This window comes from Tubulanus polymorphus, chromosome 8 (genome assembly GCF_964204645.1).
Source record: "Tubulanus polymorphus chromosome 8, tnTubPoly1.2, whole genome shotgun sequence".
Lineage (NCBI taxonomy): Eukaryota > Metazoa > Nemertea > Palaeonemertea > Tubulaniformes > Tubulanidae > Tubulanus > Tubulanus polymorphus.
Genome location: NC_134032.1, coordinates 41509 through 64628, shown reverse-complemented (window position 1 = coordinate 64628; position 23120 = coordinate 41509). Strand labels below are relative to the sequence as shown.

At 37.9% G+C, this 23120-nt stretch overlaps 1 protein-coding gene and 1 long non-coding RNA gene across 7 annotated transcripts; both read left to right on the top strand.

The window, feature by feature from the left end:
* The first annotated feature begins 153 nt into the window (after positions 1-153).
* On the top strand, positions 154-9869 carry LOC141910054 (E3 ubiquitin-protein ligase RNF19B-like). Of its 6 annotated transcripts, XM_074800757.1 has the most exons (10): positions 154-508; positions 1103-1191; positions 1628-1688; positions 1786-1930; positions 2091-2327; positions 2615-2861; positions 7652-7917; positions 8205-8451; positions 9354-9414; positions 9512-9869. In XM_074800757.1, exons 7-8 carry the CDS (start codon positions 7788-7790, stop codon positions 8360-8362), a joined length of 288 nt encoding a protein of 95 aa, XP_074656858.1. In that variant the 5' UTR covers positions 154-508; positions 1103-1191; positions 1628-1688; positions 1786-1930; positions 2091-2327; positions 2615-2861; positions 7652-7787; the 3' UTR covers positions 8363-8451; positions 9354-9414; positions 9512-9869. The 6 variants fall into 6 exon arrangements, 5 of the variants coding, with proteins under 5 accessions (XP_074656858.1, XP_074656857.1, XP_074656861.1 ...); XM_074800756.1 differs by having other exon boundaries at positions 1786-2327; XR_012619816.1 differs by lacking the exons at positions 7652-7917; positions 8205-8451; positions 9354-9414; positions 9512-9869 and adding exons at positions 3763-3823; positions 3921-4419 and having other exon boundaries at positions 1786-2327.
* A 753-nt stretch (positions 9870-10622) lies between these two features.
* Positions 10623-11835, top strand: LOC141910222 (uncharacterized). Its single transcript, XR_012619872.1, has 3 exons — positions 10623-10758; positions 11334-11422; positions 11826-11835. It is a non-coding gene; the product is annotated as an uncharacterized LOC141910222 (long non-coding RNA).
* The last annotated feature ends 11285 nt before the right edge of the window (positions 11836-23120 follow it).

Genomic DNA, 23120 nt, shown 5'->3' with positions numbered 1-23120 from the left:
ATAACTACACTTATTTTCATCGATATAATAACAGAATGAATTTTTAGCAAAAAATTTCACAGATATTTGTTAAAGAAATACAAAACTTGTCGATACTCTCAGCCGTGCCCCGCTGAAAAAAACTATTAGGTTAAATACGTGTTGTGAGTCACCAATTCAACTTATAAGATCATTTGATTGTTTCATTAATTGGGAATAATTTTAGAATGTTTTATTCGAACAATAGCTCGGAAGTTCACTAGAATTGCTACGTATTGCTAATTCCGTGGAATTCATTACCCGCTAGTAATCCGGAGCGGTATCTAAAGCCATCCGCGGCTAGAACCGTGAACTCTTTAGTTGGTGCTCGGAGCGCAAAGCCTGAGTCCGAGTCGACCTCGAGCTGCGCGGTCTGCAGAACCAGCATGGCGGACGAATAAATCGCTATTTACACTTGAAATATTTAGAAGCTTCTCTTTCAACGCAGAAGCGACAGAATGTGTTCAAACCATTTCAACATTGAAATACAGTAAGTAAATTTACTTATGAATCGAATACTTGTGATGTATGAAGGTGATTCGAGATGGAGAGCGACATAAAACACTCCGGTTTAACCCCACGAGCAGCAGCAGCAATCTCTATTCACTGATGCGTGCTGTAAAACCATCATCATTCAGTAATAATAATAATATTAATATGTGTCTTATATAGTGCTAAATCCAGCCAGGCTGCTCAGAGCGCTTTAAATTTTTCGGTATTATTACCCCGGCCAGTTTTAATACTCTAACATGTATCAGTCATCTCTCCCTTTTGAGAAGTAACACCGAGCTGCTAACAAGCGCTCAGGAGTCATCTATCAGGCCAGGTACCCATTTACTCCTGGGTGGAGAGAGGCAGTGAGGATAAGAGTCTTGCCCGAGGACACAACGGGGATCGAACCCACGACCTGGCTTCCCAGAGCTGAACGCTCTAACCACTAGCCCTCACCGCAGTAAAAAGTATCAATAACATAAAGAGTGGATCGAGGCCTAAACTATTACTATCAATACAGATGGAGCATTTGACCCTCTGATACCATGGATTTTAGAGTGCTTTCTCTGACAGGTTTCTATGTTTATTTCAGGGTGATGCTCAACTGAATAACTGCAGTCATCAGGAAGTTCAAGGAATAACTGTTTGGCGATGAAGTGAACAAGTGATCCCTCAATTCAGGTAGATATATCTTAGGCCCTAATCACAGACCTCTACAAACCAGTTTCAGTGGTGTTTTAAAACCGAGTTAACCAAAATCCAAGCAGGTTTTCAGTGCCGTTCTCAAATCATTGATGCCATCATGATTTGAAAGCTTGTCAAAGATTGCGGCTCAATTTACTGTGGAAATATCAAACATGTTTGAATGTTGCGATTCACCTGCTGCTGAGCAACGAACACGCTGCAAATTTCATTGTGAAATCTGTAATTTCAGACGGTGTGGGAATAAATTCATATAGTGTTCCCTGCTCTAAGTCTGAACCAATTTACCGTTATGTCTTGTATGAGAAAAAAAATTTTAAGCCTGAAAATTGTTGGCACTAAATGCATTTTGAATCTGTTTTCATTGTTTATCTGATGAAGAAATAATGATTTTCAGTGTTTTGTATTATTTCAGATGTAGGCGTAACGCTAGAGTTTTGTTTATTCTACTCAAAAGAAGGTGATGTTTAGATCAGGTTCGTTTAGTTACTCTTATTTATATCGAATATTTGATATGATTTTTGTGAATTGCTCTAATGATGTTATAATGAATGTTGTTTGATTTATTTTCAGTCTAATGGAGGAGGATCTCAATAACTGAAACCTGCGACACGTCTACACCTGAAATTGACCTAGTTCTAAACACTGCGCATAAACCAGATCAAGTGGTTACTGTGATTTAACCGTAATGACAAGGACATATGATAAGGCTTATCGGGTGAAATACAGGATATCGACAAATTCTAGTTCTGAAATTACTCGCTTGATGGCGCTAGTCAGAAACAGAAATTGGAACCTAAATCCACCACGCGCTAGATTTTTATCGCAAATTTTACTATGAAAAATGCTATTTCTCATGTGTTTATCTTGTGTTTCAGTTACATACACGTTACGGTCACCTACCACAGCACAAGAGGAATATGGTAATAGCCGGTGGTGTAACTGCGTCTGTTATCGTAGCGCCAGTTGTCGCTAGTTTAGCCGTATGTTTACGGCGTGGTACCGATATCGCTGTGTCGCAGCGGTGGTTGCGGCATATCGACGACTGACTCCGGGCAGAGTTCGATTTGAGTTCGAAGAGAACGAAGGAAGTGGCCCATCGGGGCCTTACGCCTGTAAGTACTTAAACCATACTTTTCATATAGCGCAGGGTCCGGAATCAGCTGTCTTTCTAGGATTCTGAAGGGATAATTTGATGATGTCATAGGGGGATTTATTGGAGGTGGCCAACTTTTCTACGTTTTATATAGACTTGCCAGAAATAGAAAGATAATTTGATGATGTCATAGGGGGATTAACTGATAAAGCCACGTTGTCTGGTGTGGCTGCTATATAAATCCCCCTATGACGTCATTTAAGTTAGTTCAGTACTAGTATGAGTGAATGTTTATATTTGTTGTAGCTGATTCTCACAGTATATAAACGACCAGTGACCGGTTAGCGAACCCCAGTATCGGACCTAGTATCGGTGAGATGTCTATGGCTATGACTGGCAGTCTTAGCGCTAGCGGAAACCACATCGACCGAGTCGGGATAATCCGCGGTGAGAGCGATCGCTAATCGGCCAGTAACAGAGCGATTGCTGGCTCCAGTTTAAACGGTAGTTTATCGGGAAGCGCCGTTGCCGGACCGAGCGGATTCCAAAACAGGTAAGAGATTTTCCCGACTACAATCTCACGAATCACGAGGATCCCCTGGAAAATTGGAGGAGGGCACGGCGAACGTACGGGTGCAGATTTAGGAAAATCTCATGGAGAAGGAAGAGCAGTTCTCTGAGAAAGCAGGATTAAGGCTGACTTATGTCGACAAGCAACGCGATGCCTACCGACACAACTGGGTTTATCGCCGATTAACGGCCTACGAGAGGCCGCCAGTTGCTGCTCTATCTGTTCGACATATGCCGGCTTGCGACGGCAACCCGACCCCTACCGACTCGTCGCAAGCCTGACCGGCTAGTTGCCCGTGTTCTACTCCGGCCTACGGTAGGCCAACAGTTGCTTTCGATCGCAACTGACACAAACTGCTGTGATATGCACGGCGTTGCACCACTTTTTGTCGACGAATAAAAAACCCACAGTAGATTTGTAGAAACAGTTTCGAAGTTAAAAACTGTGTTGTTTTATAACCGAGTTAACCAAAATCCAAGCAGGTTTTCAGCGCCGTTCTCAAATCATTGATGCCGTCATGATTTGAAAGCTTATCAAAGATTGCGGCTCAATTTACTGTGTTTGGGACTAAACAAAAATTTTGCTGCGATGAAATTAACTGTGGAAATATCAAAGATGTTTGAATGTTGCGATTCACCTGCTGCTGAGCAACGAACACGCTGAAAATTTCATTGTGAAATTTGTAATTTCAGACGGTGTGGGAATAAATTCATATAGTGTTCCCTGCTCTAAGTCTGAACCAATTTACCGTTAAGTCTTGTATGAAAAAAGATTGTAACACTGAAAATTCTTGGCACTAAAAGCATTTTGAATCTTGTTGAATCTGTTTTCATTTTTTATCTGATGAAGAAATAATGATTTTCAGTGTTTTGTATTATTTCAGATGTAGGCGTAACGCTAGAGTTTTGTTTATTCTACTCAAAAGAAGGTGATGTTTAGATCAGGTTTGTTTAGTTACTCTTATTTATATCGAATATTTGATACGATTTTTGTGAATTGCTCTAATGATGTTATAATGAATGTTGTTTGATTTATTTTCAGTCTAATGGAGGAGGATCTCAATAACTGAAACCTGCGACACGTCTACACCTGAAATTGACTGCGCGTCAAATGAATGAATTATTGATTCTAAATGACTGTGATGTTTCATGCTGTTTAGAGGATTTGTAGGATGTCCCAAGTTCAAACCCAGTGATTCTGATCAGATGATAGACCAGGGTGTCTGATATATACTGATGAATAGTTACTACGACATGATCGCCACCTATTGGATTTCTGCTGAACCACCAAATTATTGGATTAATACGAATACGTATTCGTATTGGATTAAACTGTATATCACAGACGCCATCTATTGGAAATTTAGAAATTTATATCTTGAGTCAAAATAAACGTGAAATGCATTTTAGATTAACACAAAATAGTTCTCAAGTTGAGTCTGAACTGTTGGTTTGATCTGAATGCAGTGGAACACAATATCTGAGTGACTGTTAAAACCCTTCCAGGATTGGCACTGTCTTCCAGAGATGATTTTGATAAAACCAGTGTCTCTAGTTAACTTTGCATCATCCAGAATCTACTCAACCAAAGTAAAGAAACATGAAACCAATTTCAATAATCTACAGGGCTTCATTTCTGAATGATTGTTGTTTGTTTTGACTGGTGCGTTGTCATGGTGATGGCAAGGTGATATTCTGGATCCGTTTTTGGAAAAATAGTAATTTCTCAAAACAGAGCCAAATTTCATACTGAAATGAATAACTTCACTTATTTTCATCGATATGATAACAGAATGAGTTTATTTGAGCAAAATATTTCATAGATATTTGTTACAGAAATACAAAACTTGTCGATACTGTCGGCCGAGCCCCGCTGAAAAAACTATTAGGTTAAATACGTGTTGTGAGTCACCAATTCAACTTAAAAGATCATTTGATTGTTTCATTAATTGGGAATAATTTTAGAATGTTTTATTCGAACTATAGCTCGGAAGTTCAGTAGAATTGCTACGTATTGCTAATTCCGTGGAATTCATTACCCCGCTAGTAATCCGGAGCGGTACCTAAAGCCATCCGCGGCTAGAACCGTGAACTCTTTAGTTGGTGCTCGGAGCGCAAAGCCTGAGTCCGAGTCGACCTCGATCTCCGCGGTCTACAGAACTAGCCCTCCCAAGTGGAGTATGTCCCAATTAAGAATGATGGCGCAATTTTCACTTGAAATATTTAGAAGCTTCTCTTTCAACGCAGAAGCGACAGAATGTGTTCAAACCATTTCAACATTGAAATACAGTAAGTAAATTTACTTATGAATCGAATACTTGTGATGTATGAAGGTGATTCGAGATGGAGAGCGACATAAAACAGTCCGGTTTAACCCCACGAGCAGCAGCAATCTCTATTCACTGATGCGTGCGGTAAAACCATCATCATTCAGTAATAATAATAATATTAATATGTGTCTTATATAGTGCTAAATCCAGCCAGGCTGCTCAGAGCGCTTTACATTTTTCGGTATTATTACCCCGGCCAATTTTAATACTCTAACATGTATCAGTCATCTCTCCCTTTTGAGAAGTAACACCGAGCTGCTAACAAGCGCTCAGGAGTCTTCTATCAGGCCAGGTACCCATTTACTCCTGGGTGGAGAGAGGCAGTGAGGATAAGTGTCTTGCCCGAGGACACAACGGGGATCGAACCCATGACCTGGCTTCCCAGAGCTGAACGCTCTAACCACTAGCCCTCACCGCAGTAAAAAGTATCAATAACATAAAGAGTGGATCGAGGCCTAAACTATTACTATCAATACAGATGGAGCATTTGACCCAGCGGATACCCTGGATTTTAGAGTGATTTCTCTGACAGGTTTCTATATTTATTTCAGGGTGATGCTCTACTGAATAACTGCAGTCATCAGGAAGTTCAAGGAATAACTGTTTGGCGATGAAGTGAACAAGTGATCCCTCAATTCAGGTAGATATATCTTAGGCCCTAATCACAGACCTCTAGAAACCAGTTTCAGTGGTGTTTTAAAACCGAGTTAACCAAAATCCAAGCAGGTTTTCAGCGCCGTTCTCAAATCATTGATGCCGTCATGATTTGAAAGCTTGTCAAAGATTGCGGCTCAATATACTGTGTTTGGGACTGAACAAAAATTTGGCTGCAATGAAATTAACTGTGGAAATCTCAAACATGTTTGAATGGTGCGATTCACCTGCTGCTGAGCAACGAACACGCTGCAAATTTCATTGTGAAATCTGTAATTTCAGATGGTGTGGGAATAAATTCATGTAGTGTTCCCTGCTCTAAGTCTGAACCAATTTACCGTTAAGTCTTGTATGAAAAAAATGACTTTCAGTGTTTTGTATTATTTCAGATGTAGGCGTAACGCTAGAGTTTTGTTTATTCTACTCAAAAGAAGGTGATGTTTAGATCAGGTTCGTTTAGTTACTCTTATTTATATCGAATATTTGATATGATTTTTGTGAATTGCTCTAATGATGTTATAATGGTGGTCTTAAATCTTGGGACTGGTCTTAAGTTGTTAGATTAGCTATAGAACTAAGTTGGTCTTGGACTAGTCTTAAGTCTAAGCCATGACTATGCAACTGGCCCCTGCACACATGGCGATTCTCTAGTTGTCAGAGCTCTGAATCAAATGGTTGCAAGTGATAGAATAAATCCATTGATATTTATGGTCCTTCCTTGTAAACCCGAGCTCGGCCTTTAATCGATGATAAAGGTTTATAAGTCCTTAGAAATTGAGTAATAATTTAGTCGATTATGTTGATTTTCAGTCCGTCTGGCTGCACTTTCTGGGATAAAAAGCCATGGAGCCGAAAGAAGAAGATATTGTGGCAACTTGTCACGTTAGTTGGCGCTCCGGTCGGTATCGGACTCGTTGCTGGAATCGCAGTTCCCGCGATGATCATAGGGATTCCCGTCTGGGTCGGACGCGAGGTAAATTATCGACTAATATTAGGAATCCATCTGCCGTCTGTCTCTGAGAATCTCAATTTAGTGATCATTATTATATTTCCACACGAGTCACAAGGGCCTCGTGCCCAAAAGGTCATATTCGGTCTGAATGCCGAGAACATATACGCATGGACACATAACTGAAAGTCTTTTATACGTGAGGCCTACCACACAGGGTGACCACGTGAGACATAAAATGATAGCTTAATATGTGTGATAGGTCAGCTTTCTGACTACAGTTTTTCAATTTGAGGAAATTTTTGAACTAAAGGAATTTAACCCAAACAGATGAACTGGGATTCAAAGTGTTCATTTATTGAATGCCTCATTACAGATATCATTATGTCCTTTGAAATGTCCTTTCATGTCGAAACTAAACCCACACAACTGTTAAACTCAATACAAAGTCAATTCCAGTCAATCCCAATCCCAGTTTTTCAATAATTGAATATAGCCAAAAACTGGGATTGAATATAGACTGTATTCGAATTGAATTCACAGAGTGACGTTGAATAACCAACACTTAGAAATAATAAATCCTTATTGATTTGATTTGTCAAAATCCTAGTTCTAAACACTGCGCATAAACTGTATCAAGTGGTTACTGTCATTTAACCGTAATGACAAGGACATAGGATAAGGCTTATCGGGTGAAATACAGGATATCGACAAATTCAAGTTCTGAAATTACTCGCTTGATGGCGCTAGTCAGAAACAGAAATTGGAACCTAAATCCACCACAGGCGAGATTTTTACTATGAAAAATGCTATTTCTCATGTGTTTATCTTGTGTTTCAGTTACACACACGTTACGGTCACCTACCACAGCACAAGAGGAATATGGTAATAGCCGGTGGTGTAACTGCGTCTGTTATCGTAGCGCCAGTTGTCGCTAGTTTAGCCGTTGGTATCGGTGTACCGATATTATTGGCGTATGTTTACGGCGTGGTTCCGATATCGCTGTGTCGCAGCGGTGGTTGCGGCGTATCGACGACTGACTCCGGGCGGAGTTCGATTTGAGTTCGAAAAAAACGAAGGAAGTGGCCCATCGGGGCCTTACGCCCGTAAGTACTTAAACCATACTTTTCATATAGGGCAGGGTCCGGAATCAGCTGTCTTTCTAGGAATCTGAAGGGATAATTTGATGATGTCATAGGCGGATTTATTGGAGGTGGCCAACTTTTCTACGTTTTATATAGACTTGCCAGAAAGAGAAAGATAATTTGATGATGTCATAGGGGGATTAACTGATAAAGCCATGTTGTCTGGTGTGGCTGCTATATAAATCCCCCTATGACGTCATTTAAGTTAGTTCAGTACTAGTATGAGTGAATGTTTATATTTGTTGTAGCTGATTCTCACAGTATAGAAACGACCAGTCACCGGGTAGCGAACCCCAGTATCGGACCTAGTATCGGTGAGATGTCTATGGCTATGACTGGCAGTCTTAGCGCTAGCGGAAACCACATCGACCGAGTCGGGATAATCCGCGATGAGAGCGATCGCTAATCGGCCAGTAACAGAGCGATTGCTGGCTCCAGTTTAAACGGTAGTTTATCGGGAAGCGCCGTTGCCGGACCGAGCGGATTCCAAAACAGGTAAGAGATTTTCCCGACTACAATCTCACGAATCACGAGGATCCCCTGGAAAATTGGAGAAGGGCACGGCGAACGTACGGGTGCAGATTTAGGAAAATCTCATGGAGAAGGAAGAGCAGTTCTCTGAGAAAGCAGGATTAAGGCTGACTTATGTCGACAAGCAACGCGATGCCTACCGACACAACTGGGTTTATCGCCGATTAACGGCCTACGAGAGGCCGCCAGTTGCTGCTCTATCTGTTCAACGTAAGCCCGGCTTGCGACAGCAACCCGACCCCTACCGACTCGTCGCAAGCCTGACCGGCTAGTTGCCCGTGTTCTACTCCGGCCTACGGTAGGCCAACAGTTGCTTTCGATCGCAACTGACACAAACTGCTGTGATATGCACGGCGTTGCACCAATTTTAGTCGACGAATAAAAAACCCACAGTAGATTTGTAGAAACAGTTTCGAAGTTAAAAACTGTGTTGTTTTATAACCGAGTTAACCAAAATCCAAGCAGGTTTTCAGCGCCGTTCTCAAATCATTGATGCCGTCATGATTTGAAAGCTTATCAAAGATTGCGGCTCAATTTACTGTGTTTGGGACTAAACAAAAATTTTGCTGCGATGAAATTAACTGTGGAAATATCAAAGATGTTTGAATGTTGCGATTCACCTGCTGCTGAGCAACGAACACGCTGAAAATTTCATTGTGAAATTTGTAATTTCAGACGGTGTGGGAATAAATTCATATAGTGTTCCCTGCTCTAAGTCTGAACCAATTTACCGTTAAGTCTTGTATGAAAAAAGATTGTAACACTGAAAATTCTTGGCACTAAAAGCATTTTGAATCTTGTTGAATCTGTTTTCATTTTTTATCTGATGAAGAAATAATGATTTTCAGTGTTTTGTATTATTTCAGATGTAGGCGTAACGCTAGAGTTTTGTTTATTCTACTCAAAAGAAGGTGATGTTTAGATCAGGTTTGTTTAGTTACTCTTATTTATATCGAATATTTGATACGATTTTTGTGAATTGCTCTAATGATGTTATAATGAATGTTGTTTGATTTATTTTCAGTCTAATGGAGGAGGATCTCAATAACTGAAACCTGCGACACGTCTACACCTGAAATTGACTGCGCGTCAAATGAATGAATTATTGATTCTAAATGACTGTGATGTTTCATGCTGTTTAGAGGATTTGTAGGATGTCCCAAGTTCAAACCCAGTGATTCTGATCAGATGATAGACCAGGGTGTCTGATATATACTGATGAATAGTTACTACGACATGATCGCCACCTATTGGATTTCTGCTGAACCACCAAATTATTGGATTAATACGAATACGTATTCGTATTGGATTAAACTGTATATCACAGACGCCATCTATTGGAAATTTAGAAATTTATATCTTGAGTCAAAATAAACGTGAAATGCATTTTAGATTAACACAAAATATTTCTCAAGTTGAGTGTGAACTGTTGGTTTGATCTGAATGCAGTGGAACACAATATCTGAGTGACTGTTAAAACCCTTCCAGGATTGGCACTGTCTTCCAGAGTTGATTTTGATAAAACCAGTGTCTCTAGTTAACTTTGCATCATCCAGAATCTACTCAACCAAAGTAAAGAAACATGAAACCAATTTCAATAATCTACAGGGCTTCATTTCTGAATGATTGTTGTTTGTTTTGACTGGTGCGTTGTCATGGTGATGGCAAGGTGATATTCTGGATCCGTTTTTGGAAAAATAGTAATTTCTCAAAACAGAGCCAAATTTCATACTGAAATGAATAACTTCACTTATTTTCATCGATATGATAACAGAATGAGTTTATTTGAGCAAAATATTTCATAGATATTTGTTACAGAAATACAAAACTTGTCGATACTGTCGGCCGAGCCCCGCTGAAAAAACTATTAGGTTAAATACGTGTTGTGAGTCACCAATTCAACTTAAAAGATCATTTGATTGTTTCATTAATTGGGAATAATTTTAGAATGTTTTATTCGAACTATAGCTCGGAAGTTCACTAGAATTGCTACGTATTGCTAATTCCGTGGAATTCATTACCCCGCTAGTAATCCGGAGCGGTACCTAAAGCCATCCGCGGCTAGAACCGTGAACTCTTTAGTTGGTGCTCGGAGCGCAAAGCCTGAGTCCGAGTCGACCTCGATCTCCGCGGTCTACAGAACTAGCCCTCCCAAGTGGAGTATGTCCCAATTAAGAATGATGGCGCAATTTTCACTTGAAATATTTAGAAGCTTCTCTTTCAACGCAGAAGCGACAGAATGTGTTCAAACCATTTCAACATTGAAATACAGTAAGTAAATTTACTTATGAATCGAATACTTGTGATGTATGAAGGTGATTCGAGATGGAGAGCGACATAAAACAGTCCGGTTTAACCCCACGAGCAGCAGCAATCTCTATTCACTGATGCGTGCTGTAAAACCATCATCATTCAGTAATAATAATAATATTAATATGTGTCTTATATAGTGCTAAATCCAGCCAGGCTGCTCAGAGCGCTTTACATTTTTCGGTATTATTACCCCGGCCAATTTTAATACTCTAACATGTATCAGTCATCTCTCCCTTTTGAGAAGTAACACCGAGCTGCTAACAAGCGCTCAGGAGTCTTCTATCAGGCCAGGTACCCATTTACTCCTGGGTGGAGAGAGGCAGTGAGGATAAGTGTCTTGCCCGAGGACACAACGGGGATCGAACCCATGACCTGGCTCTAACCACTAGCCCTCACCGCAGTAAAAAGTATCAATAACATAAAGAGTGGATCGAGGCCTAAACTATTACTATCAATACAGATGGAGCATTTGACCCAGCGGATACCCTGGATTTTAGAGTGATTTCTCTGACAGGTTTCTATATTTATTTCAGGGTGATGCTCTACTGAATAACTGCAGTCATCAGGAAGTTCAAGGAATAACTGTTTGGCGATGAAGTGAACAAGTGATCCCTCAATTCAGGTAGATATATCTTAGGCCCTAATCACAGACCTCTAGAAACCAGTTTCAGTGGTGTTTTAAAACCGAGTTAACCAAAATCCAAGCAGGTTTTCAGCGCCGTTCTCAAATCATTGATGCCGTCATGATTTGAAAGCTTGTCAAAGATTGCGGCTCAATATACTGTGTTTGGGACTGAACAAAAATTTGGCTGCAATGAAATTAACTGTGGAAATATCAAACATGTTTGAATGTTGTGATTCACCTGCTGCTGAGCAACGAACACGCTGCAAATTTCATTGTGAAATCTGTAATTTCAGACGGTGTGGGAATAAATTCATATAGTGTTCCCTGCTCTAAGTCCGAACCAATTTACCGTTAAGTCTTGTATGAAAAAAATGATTTTCAGTGTTTTGTATTATTTCAGATGTAGGCGTAACGCTAGAGTTTTGTTTATTCTACTCAAAAGAAGGTGATGTTTAGATCAGGTTCGTTTAGTTACTCTTATTTATATCGAATATTTGATATGATTTTTGTGAATTGCTCTAATGATGTTATAATGGTGGTCTTAAATCTTGGGACTGGGTGCAGTTTCACGAAAAAGTTTAAGGCTTAAACGGTTAAGTTTGAATTGTTGTGTTCATTGAAGAAATGAAGTAACCAATGGCAATTACACCAAGAATTTGAGTTTAACTTTTTTGTGAAACAGGGCCCTGGTCTTAAGTTGTTAGATTGGTTATATTATTAACTAAGTTGGTCTTAGAGTAGTCTTAAGTCTAAGCCATGACTATGCAACTGGCGATTCTCTAGTTGTCAGAGCTCTGAATCAAATGGTTGCAAGTGATAGAATAAATCCATTGATATTTATGGTCCTTCCTTGTAAACCCGAGCTCGGCCTTTAATCGATGATAAAGGTTTATAAGTCCTTAGAAATTGAGTAATAATTTAGTCGATTATGTTGATTTTCAGTCCGTCTGGCTGCACTTTCTGGGGTAAAAAGCCATGGAGCCGAAAGAAGAAGATATTGTGGCAACTTGTCACGTTAGTTGGCGCTCCGGTCGGTATCGGACTCGTTGCTGGAATCGCAGTTCCCGCGATGATCATAGGGATTCCCGTCTGGGTCGGACGCGAGGTAAATTATCGACTAATATTAGGAATCCATCTGCCGTCTGTCTCTGAGAATCTCAATTTAGTGATCATTATTATATTTCCACACGAGTCACAAGGGCCTCGTGCCCAAAAGGTCGTTTTTGGTCTGAATTCCGGGAACATATACGGACACATAACTGGAAGTCTTTTATACGTGAGGCCTATCACACAGGGTGACCACGTGAGACATAGAATGATAGCTTAATATGTGTGATAGGTCAGCTTTCTGACTACAGTTTTTCAATTTGAGGAAATTTTTGAACTAAAGGAATTTAACCCAAACAGATGAACTGGGATTCAAAGTGTTCATTTATTGAATGCCTCATTACAGATATCATTATGTCCTTTGAAATGTCCTTTCATGTCGAAACTAAACCCACACAACTGTTAAACTCAATACAAAGTCAATTCCAGTCAATCCCAATCCCAGTTTTTCAATAATTGAATATAGCCAAAAACTGGGATTGAATATAGACTGTATTCGAATTGAATTCACAGAGTGACGTTGAATAACCAACACGTTGAATAACCAACACTTAACCGACTCGTCGCAAGCCGTATCGGGCTAGATGCCCGTGTTCTACTCCGGCCTACGGTAGGCCAACAGTTGCTTTCGATCGCAACTGACACAAACTGCTGTGATATGCACGGCGTTGCACCACTTTTAGTTGACGAATAAAAAACCCACAGTAGATTTGTAGAAACAGTTTCGAAGTTAAAAACTGTGGTGTTTTAAAACCGAGTTAACCAAAATCCAAGCAGGTTTTCAGCGCCATTCTCAAATCATTGATGCCGTCATGATTTGAAAGCTTGTCAAAGATTGCGGCTCAATTTACTGTGGAAATATCAAACATGTTTGAATGGTGCGATTCACCTGCTGCTGAGCAACGAACACGCTGAAAATTTCATTGTGAAATTTGTAATTTCAGACGGTGTGGGAATAAATTCATATAGTGTTCCCTGCTCTAAGTCTAAACCAATTTACTGTGCAAATATCAAACATGTTTGAGTGGTGCGATTCACCTGCGGCTGAGCAACGAACAGGCTGAAAATTCTGGTGTGAAATCTGTAATTTCAGACGCTGTGGGAATAAATTCATATAGTGTTCCCTGCTCTAAGTCTGAACTAATTTACCGTTAAGTCTTGTATGAAAAAAAATTGTAACAAATTCTTGGCACTAAAAGCATTTTGAATCTTGTTGAATCTGTTTTCATTTTTTATCTGATGAAGAAATAATGATTTTCAGTGTTTTGTATTATTTCAGATGTAGGCGTAACGCTAGAGTTTTGTTTATTCTACTCAAAAGAAGGTGATGTTTAGATCAGGTTTGTTTAGTTACTCTTATTTATATCGAATATTTGATATGATTTTTGTGAATTGCTCTAATGATGTTATAATGAATGTTGTTTGATTTATTTTCAGTCTAATGGAGGAGGATCTCAATAACTGAAACCTGCGACACGTCTACACCTGAAATTGACTGCGCGTCAAATGAATGAATTATTGATTCTAAATGACTGTGATGTTTCATGCTGTTTAGAGGATTTTTAGGATGTTCCAAGTTCAAACCCAGTGATTTTGATCAGATGATAAACCAGGGTGTCTGATATATACCGATGAATAGTTATTACGACATGATCGCCACCTATTGGATTTCTGCTGAACCACCAAATTATTGGATTAATACGAATATACTGTATGTCACAGACGCCATCTATTGGAAATTTAGAAATTTATATCTTCAGTGTCAAATTAAACGTGAAATTTATTATACATTAAGACAAAATATTTCTCAAATTGAGTGTGAACTGTTGGTTTGATCTGAATGCAGTGGAACACAATATCTGAGTGACTGTTAAAACCTTTCCATGATTGGCACTGTCCCCCAGAGTTGATTTTGATAAAACCAGTGTCTCTAGTAAACTTTGCATCATTCAGAATCTACTCAACCAAAATAAAGAAACTTCAAACCAAATTTAAGAATCTACAGGGCTTCATTTCTGAATGATTGTTGTTTGTTTTGACTGGTGCGTTGTCATGGTGATGGCAAGGTGATATTCTGGATCCGATGTCTGGAAAAACAGTAATTCCTGAAAACAGAGCCAAATTTCATACTGAAATGAATAACTACACTTATTTTCATTGATATTAGATCAGAATGAATTTATTTGAGCAAAATATTTCATAGAAATTTGTCACAGAAATAAAGAACTTGACCTCGAATGATATCAAAGGGGTAAAATTGAGTCTGGGTGACCTCTAGATATTTCTCTTTAAAAAAAAACCTCAGTCATCCTCATTAATCTGGGTGTCTAGTTGACTCGACACAAATTACGTAACAGTAAAATAACTAACTGCGTTACGATGATGAAATGTGGTTTTATGTCGGTTTGATAGTTTATACGAGTTGAATTTACAAAAATGGATTATTAGGAATTAAACTCAGGAATATTTTGAGAGAGACTCAGTAAGAGAGCGGTTCCGCATTAGAGACACAGGGCGGGGTAAGAGAGCGGTGCCGCATTATAGACACAGGGCGGGGTAAGAGAGCGGTGCCGCATTAGAGACACAGGGCGGGGTAAGAGAGCGGTGCCGCATTAGAGACACAGGGCGGGGTAAGCTGTGTTTTAGGTCGCGCTCTATTATCAACTACATCTCATTTTGCTGATTATCACTGATCAGCTCTTACAGTAACTCATTATACTAGTTTGATCTTTGATATAAAGAAAAGTCGAGGAGAATTGGCGGGATTTGTACTGGTATCAGGGGGTAGATAGCAGACTGCAGAACTAGTTTCACTTATTTCAGTATTGATCAGTTATGACAAAATGAGACAATTTGTAGACTGCGTTATGTTTTCCAGGGTTTGATTAGCTTAAAGTTGTATGATCATGATCGACAAATTGGTTACACATATTAATGTACTGATCTAAAGTTTATACATTGGTTAAATGGGACATTCGAAATAAATTCAAGTTAAATGATTTTCAACTAATAAAGCTACGATAGCGGTGTTGCATTAGTTCATCACGTAGGAACCTGTCACAAAATCATACACAGATACATTCAGTATTAAAACGGTCCAGTTTGAGATGATATTGATATTGTATTGTTAATGATTAGCGTATAGTGACCTGCATTGAGTTAACGATGTAAAGAAGATGATTTATAGTCTCGTGAAATGTGTCAAATGTCATTGTTTATTGTTCTCGGACAATACGATACAAATGCCTACGTGACGCGCGTTCAAACGGTTTCATCCAGTTTAGATATTCATATTTTGTACCAGTTAGCCAAACACCGACGAGTATAACTAACTTTGTATCCAATCACCGACGAGTATGACTAATTATGCGTCGAATCATTGATGAGGATGTTTTGGAAGCTGGACCCGGTGTTGGCCTAACCTCATGAAAATATAAGTTAATCAATAAAATTCAAATTTCAAGTTAAATCAATTGCTATAAGATATTTCTATAGTATCTGATTTATACTGATACATACTTCATGCAGTTCGGAATGGATTGATTTCACCAGAGCCGCGCAGTTTATAGAGCGAACATGGATTATGACCAGTGACCTCAATAGTTAGATAATATGAAATATGAAGCTTCATTGTGTTCGACCATTCTTGTCGTTCGTTGTGTCCAGCACAGATTATTACATCTGGGTGTCAAGTGTACATTATTCGTATGACTGTCGGACTTAGAGGTGCTCGCACGTCATGTCTACAGTAAAAATCAGACATTTTAACATACCTACCTCTTGTGAACATATATACGGATTTATTATGAATGGAATCGATTAATATGACCTGTTCTCAAAAACTGTGAACTGTTACTGAAAACTAAATTTCTTATTCAGGATTTATTCGGCACGTTATTAAAAACACAAGGATTCAAATTGACTCAAGGATTATCATTGGATTCATACATTACACACACAGGATTGGATAAACTGTAAGTTAGAAAAAACATTAACAGCTGAAATTATGTTTTATAGGTTAAGTTAGTTATTAGGAACTTACTCGGTGAGTTAGTAAGTTATAGTATTACATGGAAATATAATGGGTTAATTTAAGTGATGAAATTAGGGTGCTATGCGTGGTGTCCTGGGAGTTCTCAGTTGGAGGAAGCTGTTTGTTTATTTTGATGCTTAATATCTTAATTTCAGGATCCTGTATTTCATGCTTCTTTTTTTCCAGGGTTTCTCTCTATTTTCAGGTGTTTTTCTTTTTTTCAGAATTTCGGTTTTTTAAATCTATTGCTTTACTAGACAACGCCTATTATGTAAATAAATTATTTGAAATAAACATGACAATTTCAGGGTCATCGCTGAGACAAGACCCCAGAAGACTAGGCCACAGAGTACGTGTCTTCACCCCCAGCACACAACAGAGTGGCCCGATTCAGGTGCGGCCTGTATGTTCTATTTCAGTGAAAAGACCAAGACCCCCTAGTCACAGAAGATTGAACCTGAAGTTGAATGATGATGACAGAGTGACTGAAGAATTCCGGTGGGACCTGTATAACATGTCTCTATTTCAGTATCCCCTCCCTAACCCCTAAACCCGAGTCCGAATAGGTAGGCCGAATATATAGGTTAGGTTAGAATAGTTAGTTGATAAATCTGTGAATTAGAACATAATTTCAGCTGTTTATATAAAATACAGTTGTTATTTCAAGTGGAACTTTTTGACAATAAAAGTTGCATTTATTTACAATTGAACTTGATTGAAAATGTTTGACAGTTTGTGAGTTAAGTGTGATTTGATTAAGATGAAGAGTTGAACTGTTGAACTCTACTTCTTATAAAATACAAATGACATTTACTTACGTACAACTGGTTTCAGGTTCAGATAGCACCCACCTCACCCGGTCGGGTCCTATTCCTGAGGTACCTCGGTTTCTGGTTTATTTGGTTGAATTAATTTACTGATTTTGGTCGCGCTGTTTTTGATGTCGATATTTCTCGCGTATATTTTTAGAAGACGCGGTTTTTTTAATTGTAGATTCAAATCATTGAATAATTATTATATTTAAATCATTCGCACCTTGTTATTTTGAGGTCTCCTCTCAATTTCATATATTAATCTCGTAATAGAAGTGGTTGTTTTTGTACCATTGAACATCAGTGTTTTATTGCAAACATAGAAATTCATTACATAAAACAGAATTAGATTCAACAGTTTATTACTATTATTCTATAGATTATAAATGTTGGATGTGGCTACGAACTTTTTAAGTCATCGTTTTGAAGTCATTTCGTACTGTTTGATTCATATCATATTATGCCATCGAAATAATAACAGGGGTAACCTAGTGTTTTATATATATATAATATCGGTTAGAATATCGGTATTCGATGATGGATTCAATCTGAAAAGATGGGTTTAGGCGTATTGAACTGATTTCAAATAGATAGGTTGAAAGAATCAGAGATTTTTTTAGCTGAATATGGTCCTAAAGATGATGAATTCTATCTTAATTGATGGGTTAGGGTGTGCTGAACTAATTTTCAATAGATTGGTTGAAAGATTCAGAATTTTCTGGCTACTTATGCTTCTGAAGTTGATGGATTCAATCTGAAAAGATTGGTTTAGGCGTATTGAACTGATTTCAAATAGATAGGTTAAAAGAATCAGAATTTTCTGGCTGCTTTTGGTTCTGAAGATGATGGATTCAATCTGAAACGATGGGTTAAGGCGTATTGAACTGATTTCAAATAGATAGGAGGAAAGATTCAGAATTTTCTGGCTCCTTATGTTTCTGAAGATGATGGATTCAATCTGAAAAGATGGGTTTAGGCGTATTGAACTGATTTCTAATAGATAAGTGGAAAGATTAAGAATTTTCTGGCTACTAAATGCTCCTAAAGATGATGGATTCGATCTGAAATGATTGGTTAAGGTAAACAGCACTGATTTCGAATAGATGGGTTGAAAGATACAGATTTTTCTTGCTAAATACGGTCCTGAAGATGATGAATTCTATCTTAATTGATGGGTTAGGGTGTACTGAACTGATTTTCAATAGATTGGTTGAAAGATTCAGAATTTTCTGGCTTCTTATCCTTCTGAAGTTGATGGATTCAATCTGAAAAGATGGGTAAAGGCGCATTGAACTGATTTCAAATAGATAGGTTGAAAGAATCAGAATTTTCTGGCTGCTTTTGGTACTAAAGATGATGGATTCAATCTGAAAAGATGGGTTAAGTCGTATTGAACATATTTCAAATAGATAGGTTGAAAGAATCAGAATTTTCTGGCTGCTTTTGGTACTAAAGATGATGGATTCAATCTGAAAAGATGGGTTAAGTCGTATTGAACTGATTTCAAATAGATAGGTTGAAAGAATCAGAATTTTCTGGCTGCTTTTGGTTCTGAAGATGATGGATTTAATCTGAAAAGATGGGTTAAGGCGCATTGAACTGATTTCAAATAGATAGGTTAAAAGAATCAGAATTTTCTGGCTGCTTTTGGTTCTGAAGATGATGGATTCAATCTGAAACGATGGGTTAAGGCGTATTGAACTGATTTCAAATAGATAGGTTAAAAGAATCAGAATTTTCTGGCTGCTTTTGGTTCTGAAGATGATGGATTCAATCTGAAACGATGGGTTAAGGCGTATTGAACTGATCTCAAATAGATAGGAGGAAAGATTCAGAATTTTCTGGCTCCTTATGTTTCTGAAGATGATGGATTCAATCTGAAAAGATGGGTTTAGGCGTATTGAACTGATTTCTAATAGATAAGTGGAAAGATTAAGAATTTTCTGGCTACTAAATGCTCCTGAAGATGATGGATTCGATCTGAAATGATTGGTTAAGGTAAACAGCACTGATTTCGAATAGATGGGTTGAAAGATACAGATTTTTCTTGCTAAATACGGTCCTGAAGATGATGAATTCTATCTTAATTGATGGGTTAGGGTGTACTGAACTGATTTTCAATAGATTGGTTGAAAGATTCAGAATTTTCTGGCTTCTTATCCTTCTGAAGTTGATGGATTCAATCTGAAAAGATGGGTTAAGTCGTATTGAACATATTTCAAATAGATAGGTTGAAAGAATCAGAATTTTCTGGCTGCTTTTGGTACTAAAGATGATGGATTCAATCTGAAAAGATGGGTTAAGGCGTATTGAACTGATTTCAAATAGATAGGTTGAAAGAATCAGAATTTTCTGGCTGCTTTTGGTACTAAAGATGATGGATTCAATCTGAAAAGATGGGTTTAGGCGTATTGAACTGATTTCTAATAGATAAGTGGAAAGATTAAGAATTTTCTGGCTACTAAATGCTCCTGAAGATGATGGATTCGATCTGAAATGATTGGTTAAGGTAAACAGCACTGATTTCGAATAGATGGGTTGAAAGATACAGATTTTTCTTGCTAAATACGGTCCTGAAGATGATGAATTCTATCTTAATTGATGGGTTAGGGTGTACTGAACTGATTTTCAATAGATTGGTTGAAAGATTCAGAATTTTCTGGCTTCTTATCCTTCTGAAGTTGATGGATTCAATCTGAAAAGATGGGTTAAGTCGTATTGAACATATTTCAAATAGATAGGTTGAAAGAATCAGAATTTTCTGGCTGCTTTTGGTACTAAAGATGATGGATTCAATCTGAAAAGATGGGTTAAGGCGTATTGAACTGATTTCAAATAGATAGGTGGAAAGAATCAGAATTTTCTGGCTGCTTTTGGTTCTGAAGATGATGGATTCAATCTGAAAAGATGGGTTAAGGCGCATTGAACTGATTTCAAATAGATAGGTTGAAAGAATCAGAATTTTCTGGCTGCTTTTGGTACTAAAGATGATAGACTCGATCTGAAATGATAGGTTAAGGTAAACTGAACTGATTTCGAGTAGATGGGTTGAAAGATACAGATTTTTCTTGCTAAATACGGTCCTGAAGATGATGAATTCTATCTTAATTGATGGGTTAGGGTGTACTGAACTGATTTTCAATAGATTGGTTGAAAGATTCAGAATTTTCTGGCTTCTTATCCTTCTGAAGTTGATGGATTCAATCTGAAAAGATGGGTTAAGGCGTATTGAACTGATTTCAAATAGATAGGTGGAAAGATTCAGAATTTTCTGGCTGCTTTCGGTTCTGAAGATGATGGATTCAATCTGAAAAGATGGGTTAAGACGCATTGAACTGATTTCAAATAGATAGGTTGAAAGAATCAGAATTTTCTGGCTGCTTTTGGTTCTGAAGATGATGGATTCAATCTGAAAAGATGGGTTAAGTCGTATTGAACATATTTCAAATAGATAGGTTGAAAGAATCAGAATTTTCTGGCTGCTTTTGGTACTAAAGATGATGGATTCAATCTGAAAAGATGGGTTAAGTCGTATTGAACATATTTCAAATAGATAGGTTGAAAGAATCAGAATTTTCTGGCTGCTTTTGGTTCTGAAGATGATGGATTTAATCTGAAAAGATGGGTTAAGTCGTATTGAACTGATTTCAAATAGATAGGTGGAAAGATTCAGAATTTTCTGGCTGCTTTTGGTTCTAAAGATGATGGATTCAATCTGAAAAGATGGGTTAAGGCGCATTGAACTGATTTCAAATAGATAGGTTGAAAGAATCAGAATTTTCTGGCTGCTTTTGGTACTAAAGATGATGGATTCAATCTGAAAAGATGGGTTAAGTCGTATTGAACTGGTTTCAAATAGATAGGTTGAAAGAATCAGAATTTTCTGGCTGCTTTTGGTTCTAAAGATGATGGATTCAATCTGAAAAGATGGGTTAAGGCGCATTGAACTGATTTCAAATAGATAGGTTGAAAGAATCAGAATTTTCTGGCTGCTTTTGGTACTAAAGATGATAGACTCGATCTGAAATGATAGGTTAAGGTAAACTGAACTGATTTCGAGTAGATGGGTTGAAAGATACAGATTTTTCTTACTAAATACGGTCCTGAAGATGATGAATTCTATCTTAATTGATGGGTTAGGGTGTACTGAACTGATTTTCAATAGATTGGTTGAAAGATTCAGAATTTTCTGGCTTCTTATCCTTCTGAAGTTGATGGATTCAATCTGAAAAGATGGGTTAAGGCGTATTGAACTGATTTCAAATAGATAGGTTGAAAGAATCAGAATTTTCTGGCTGCTTTTGGTTCTGAAGATGATGGATTCAATCTGAAAAGATGGGTTAAGGCGCATTGAACTGATTTCAAATAGATAGGTTGAAAGAATCAGAATTTTCTGGCTGCTTTTGGTACTAAAGATGATAGACTCGATCTGAAATGATAGGTTAAGGTAAACTGAACTGATTTCGAGTAGATGGGTTGAAAGATACACATTTTTCTTGCTAAATACGGTCCTGATGATGATGAATTCTATCTTAATTGATGGGTTAGGGTGTACTGAACTGATTTTCAATAGATTGGTTGAAAGATTCAGAATTTTCTGGCTTCTTATCCTTCTGAAGTTGATGGATTCAATCTGAAAAGATGGGTTTAGGCGTATTGAACTGATTTCTAATAGATAAGTGGAACGATTAAGAATTTTCTGGCTACTAAATGCTCCTGAAGATGATGGATTCGATCTGAAATGATTGGTTAAGTCGTATTGAACTGGTTTCAAATAGATAGGTTGAAAGAATCAGAATTTTCTGGCTGCTTTTGGTTCTAAAGATGATGGATTCAATCTGAAAAGATGGGTTAAGGCGCATTGAACTGATTTCAAATAGATAGGTGGAAAGATTCAGAATTTTCTGGCTGCTTTTGGTTCTAAAGATGATGGATTCAATCTGAAAAGATGGGTTAAGGCGCATTGAACTGATTTCAAATAGATAGGTTGAAAGAATCAGAATTTTCTGGCTGCTTTTGGTACTAAAGATGATGGATTCAATCTGAAAAGATGGGTTAAGTCGTATTGAACTGGTTTCAAATAGATAGGTTGAAAGAATCAGAATTTTCTGGCTGCTTTTGGTTCTGAAGATGATGGATTCAATCTGAAAAGATGGGTTAAGTCGTATTGAACTGATTTCAAATAGATAGGTTGAAAGAATCAGAATTTTCTGGCTGCTTCTGGTTCTGAAGATGATGGATTCAATCTGAAAAGATGGGTTAAGGCGCATTGAACTGATTCCAAATAGATAGGTTGAAAGAATCAGAATTTTCTGGCTGCTTTTGGTACTAAAGATGATGGATTCAATCTGAAAAGATGGGTTAAGGCGTATTGAACTGATTTCAAATAGATAGGTGGAAAGAATCAGAATTTTCTGGCTGCTTCTGGTTCTGAAGATGATGGATTCAATCTGAAAAGATGGGTTAAGTCGTATTGAACTGATTTCAAATAGATAGGTTGAAAGAATCAGAATTTTCTGGCTGCTTTTGGTACTAAAGATGATGGATTCAATCTGAAAAGATGGGTTAAGTCGTATTGAACTGATTTCAAATAGATAGGTTGAAAGAATCAGAATTTTCTGGCTGCTTCTGGTTCTGAAGATGATGGATTCAATCTGAAAAGATGGGTTAAGTCGTATTGAACTGATTTCAAATAGATAGGTTGAAAGAATCAGAATTTTCTGGCTGCTTCTGGTTCTGAAGA

Bases quoted from the DNA above. Each gene is read 5' to 3' on its own strand.
- LOC141910054 (XM_074800757.1), top strand. From the start codon at position 7,788: ATGTTTACGGCGTGGTTCCGATATCGCTGTGTCGCAGCGGTGGTTGCG. The intron at 7,918-8,204 runs GTAAGTACTTAA...TATTTGTTGTAG, and splicing joins CCCATCGGGGCCTTACGCCC to CTGATTCTCACAGTATAGAA.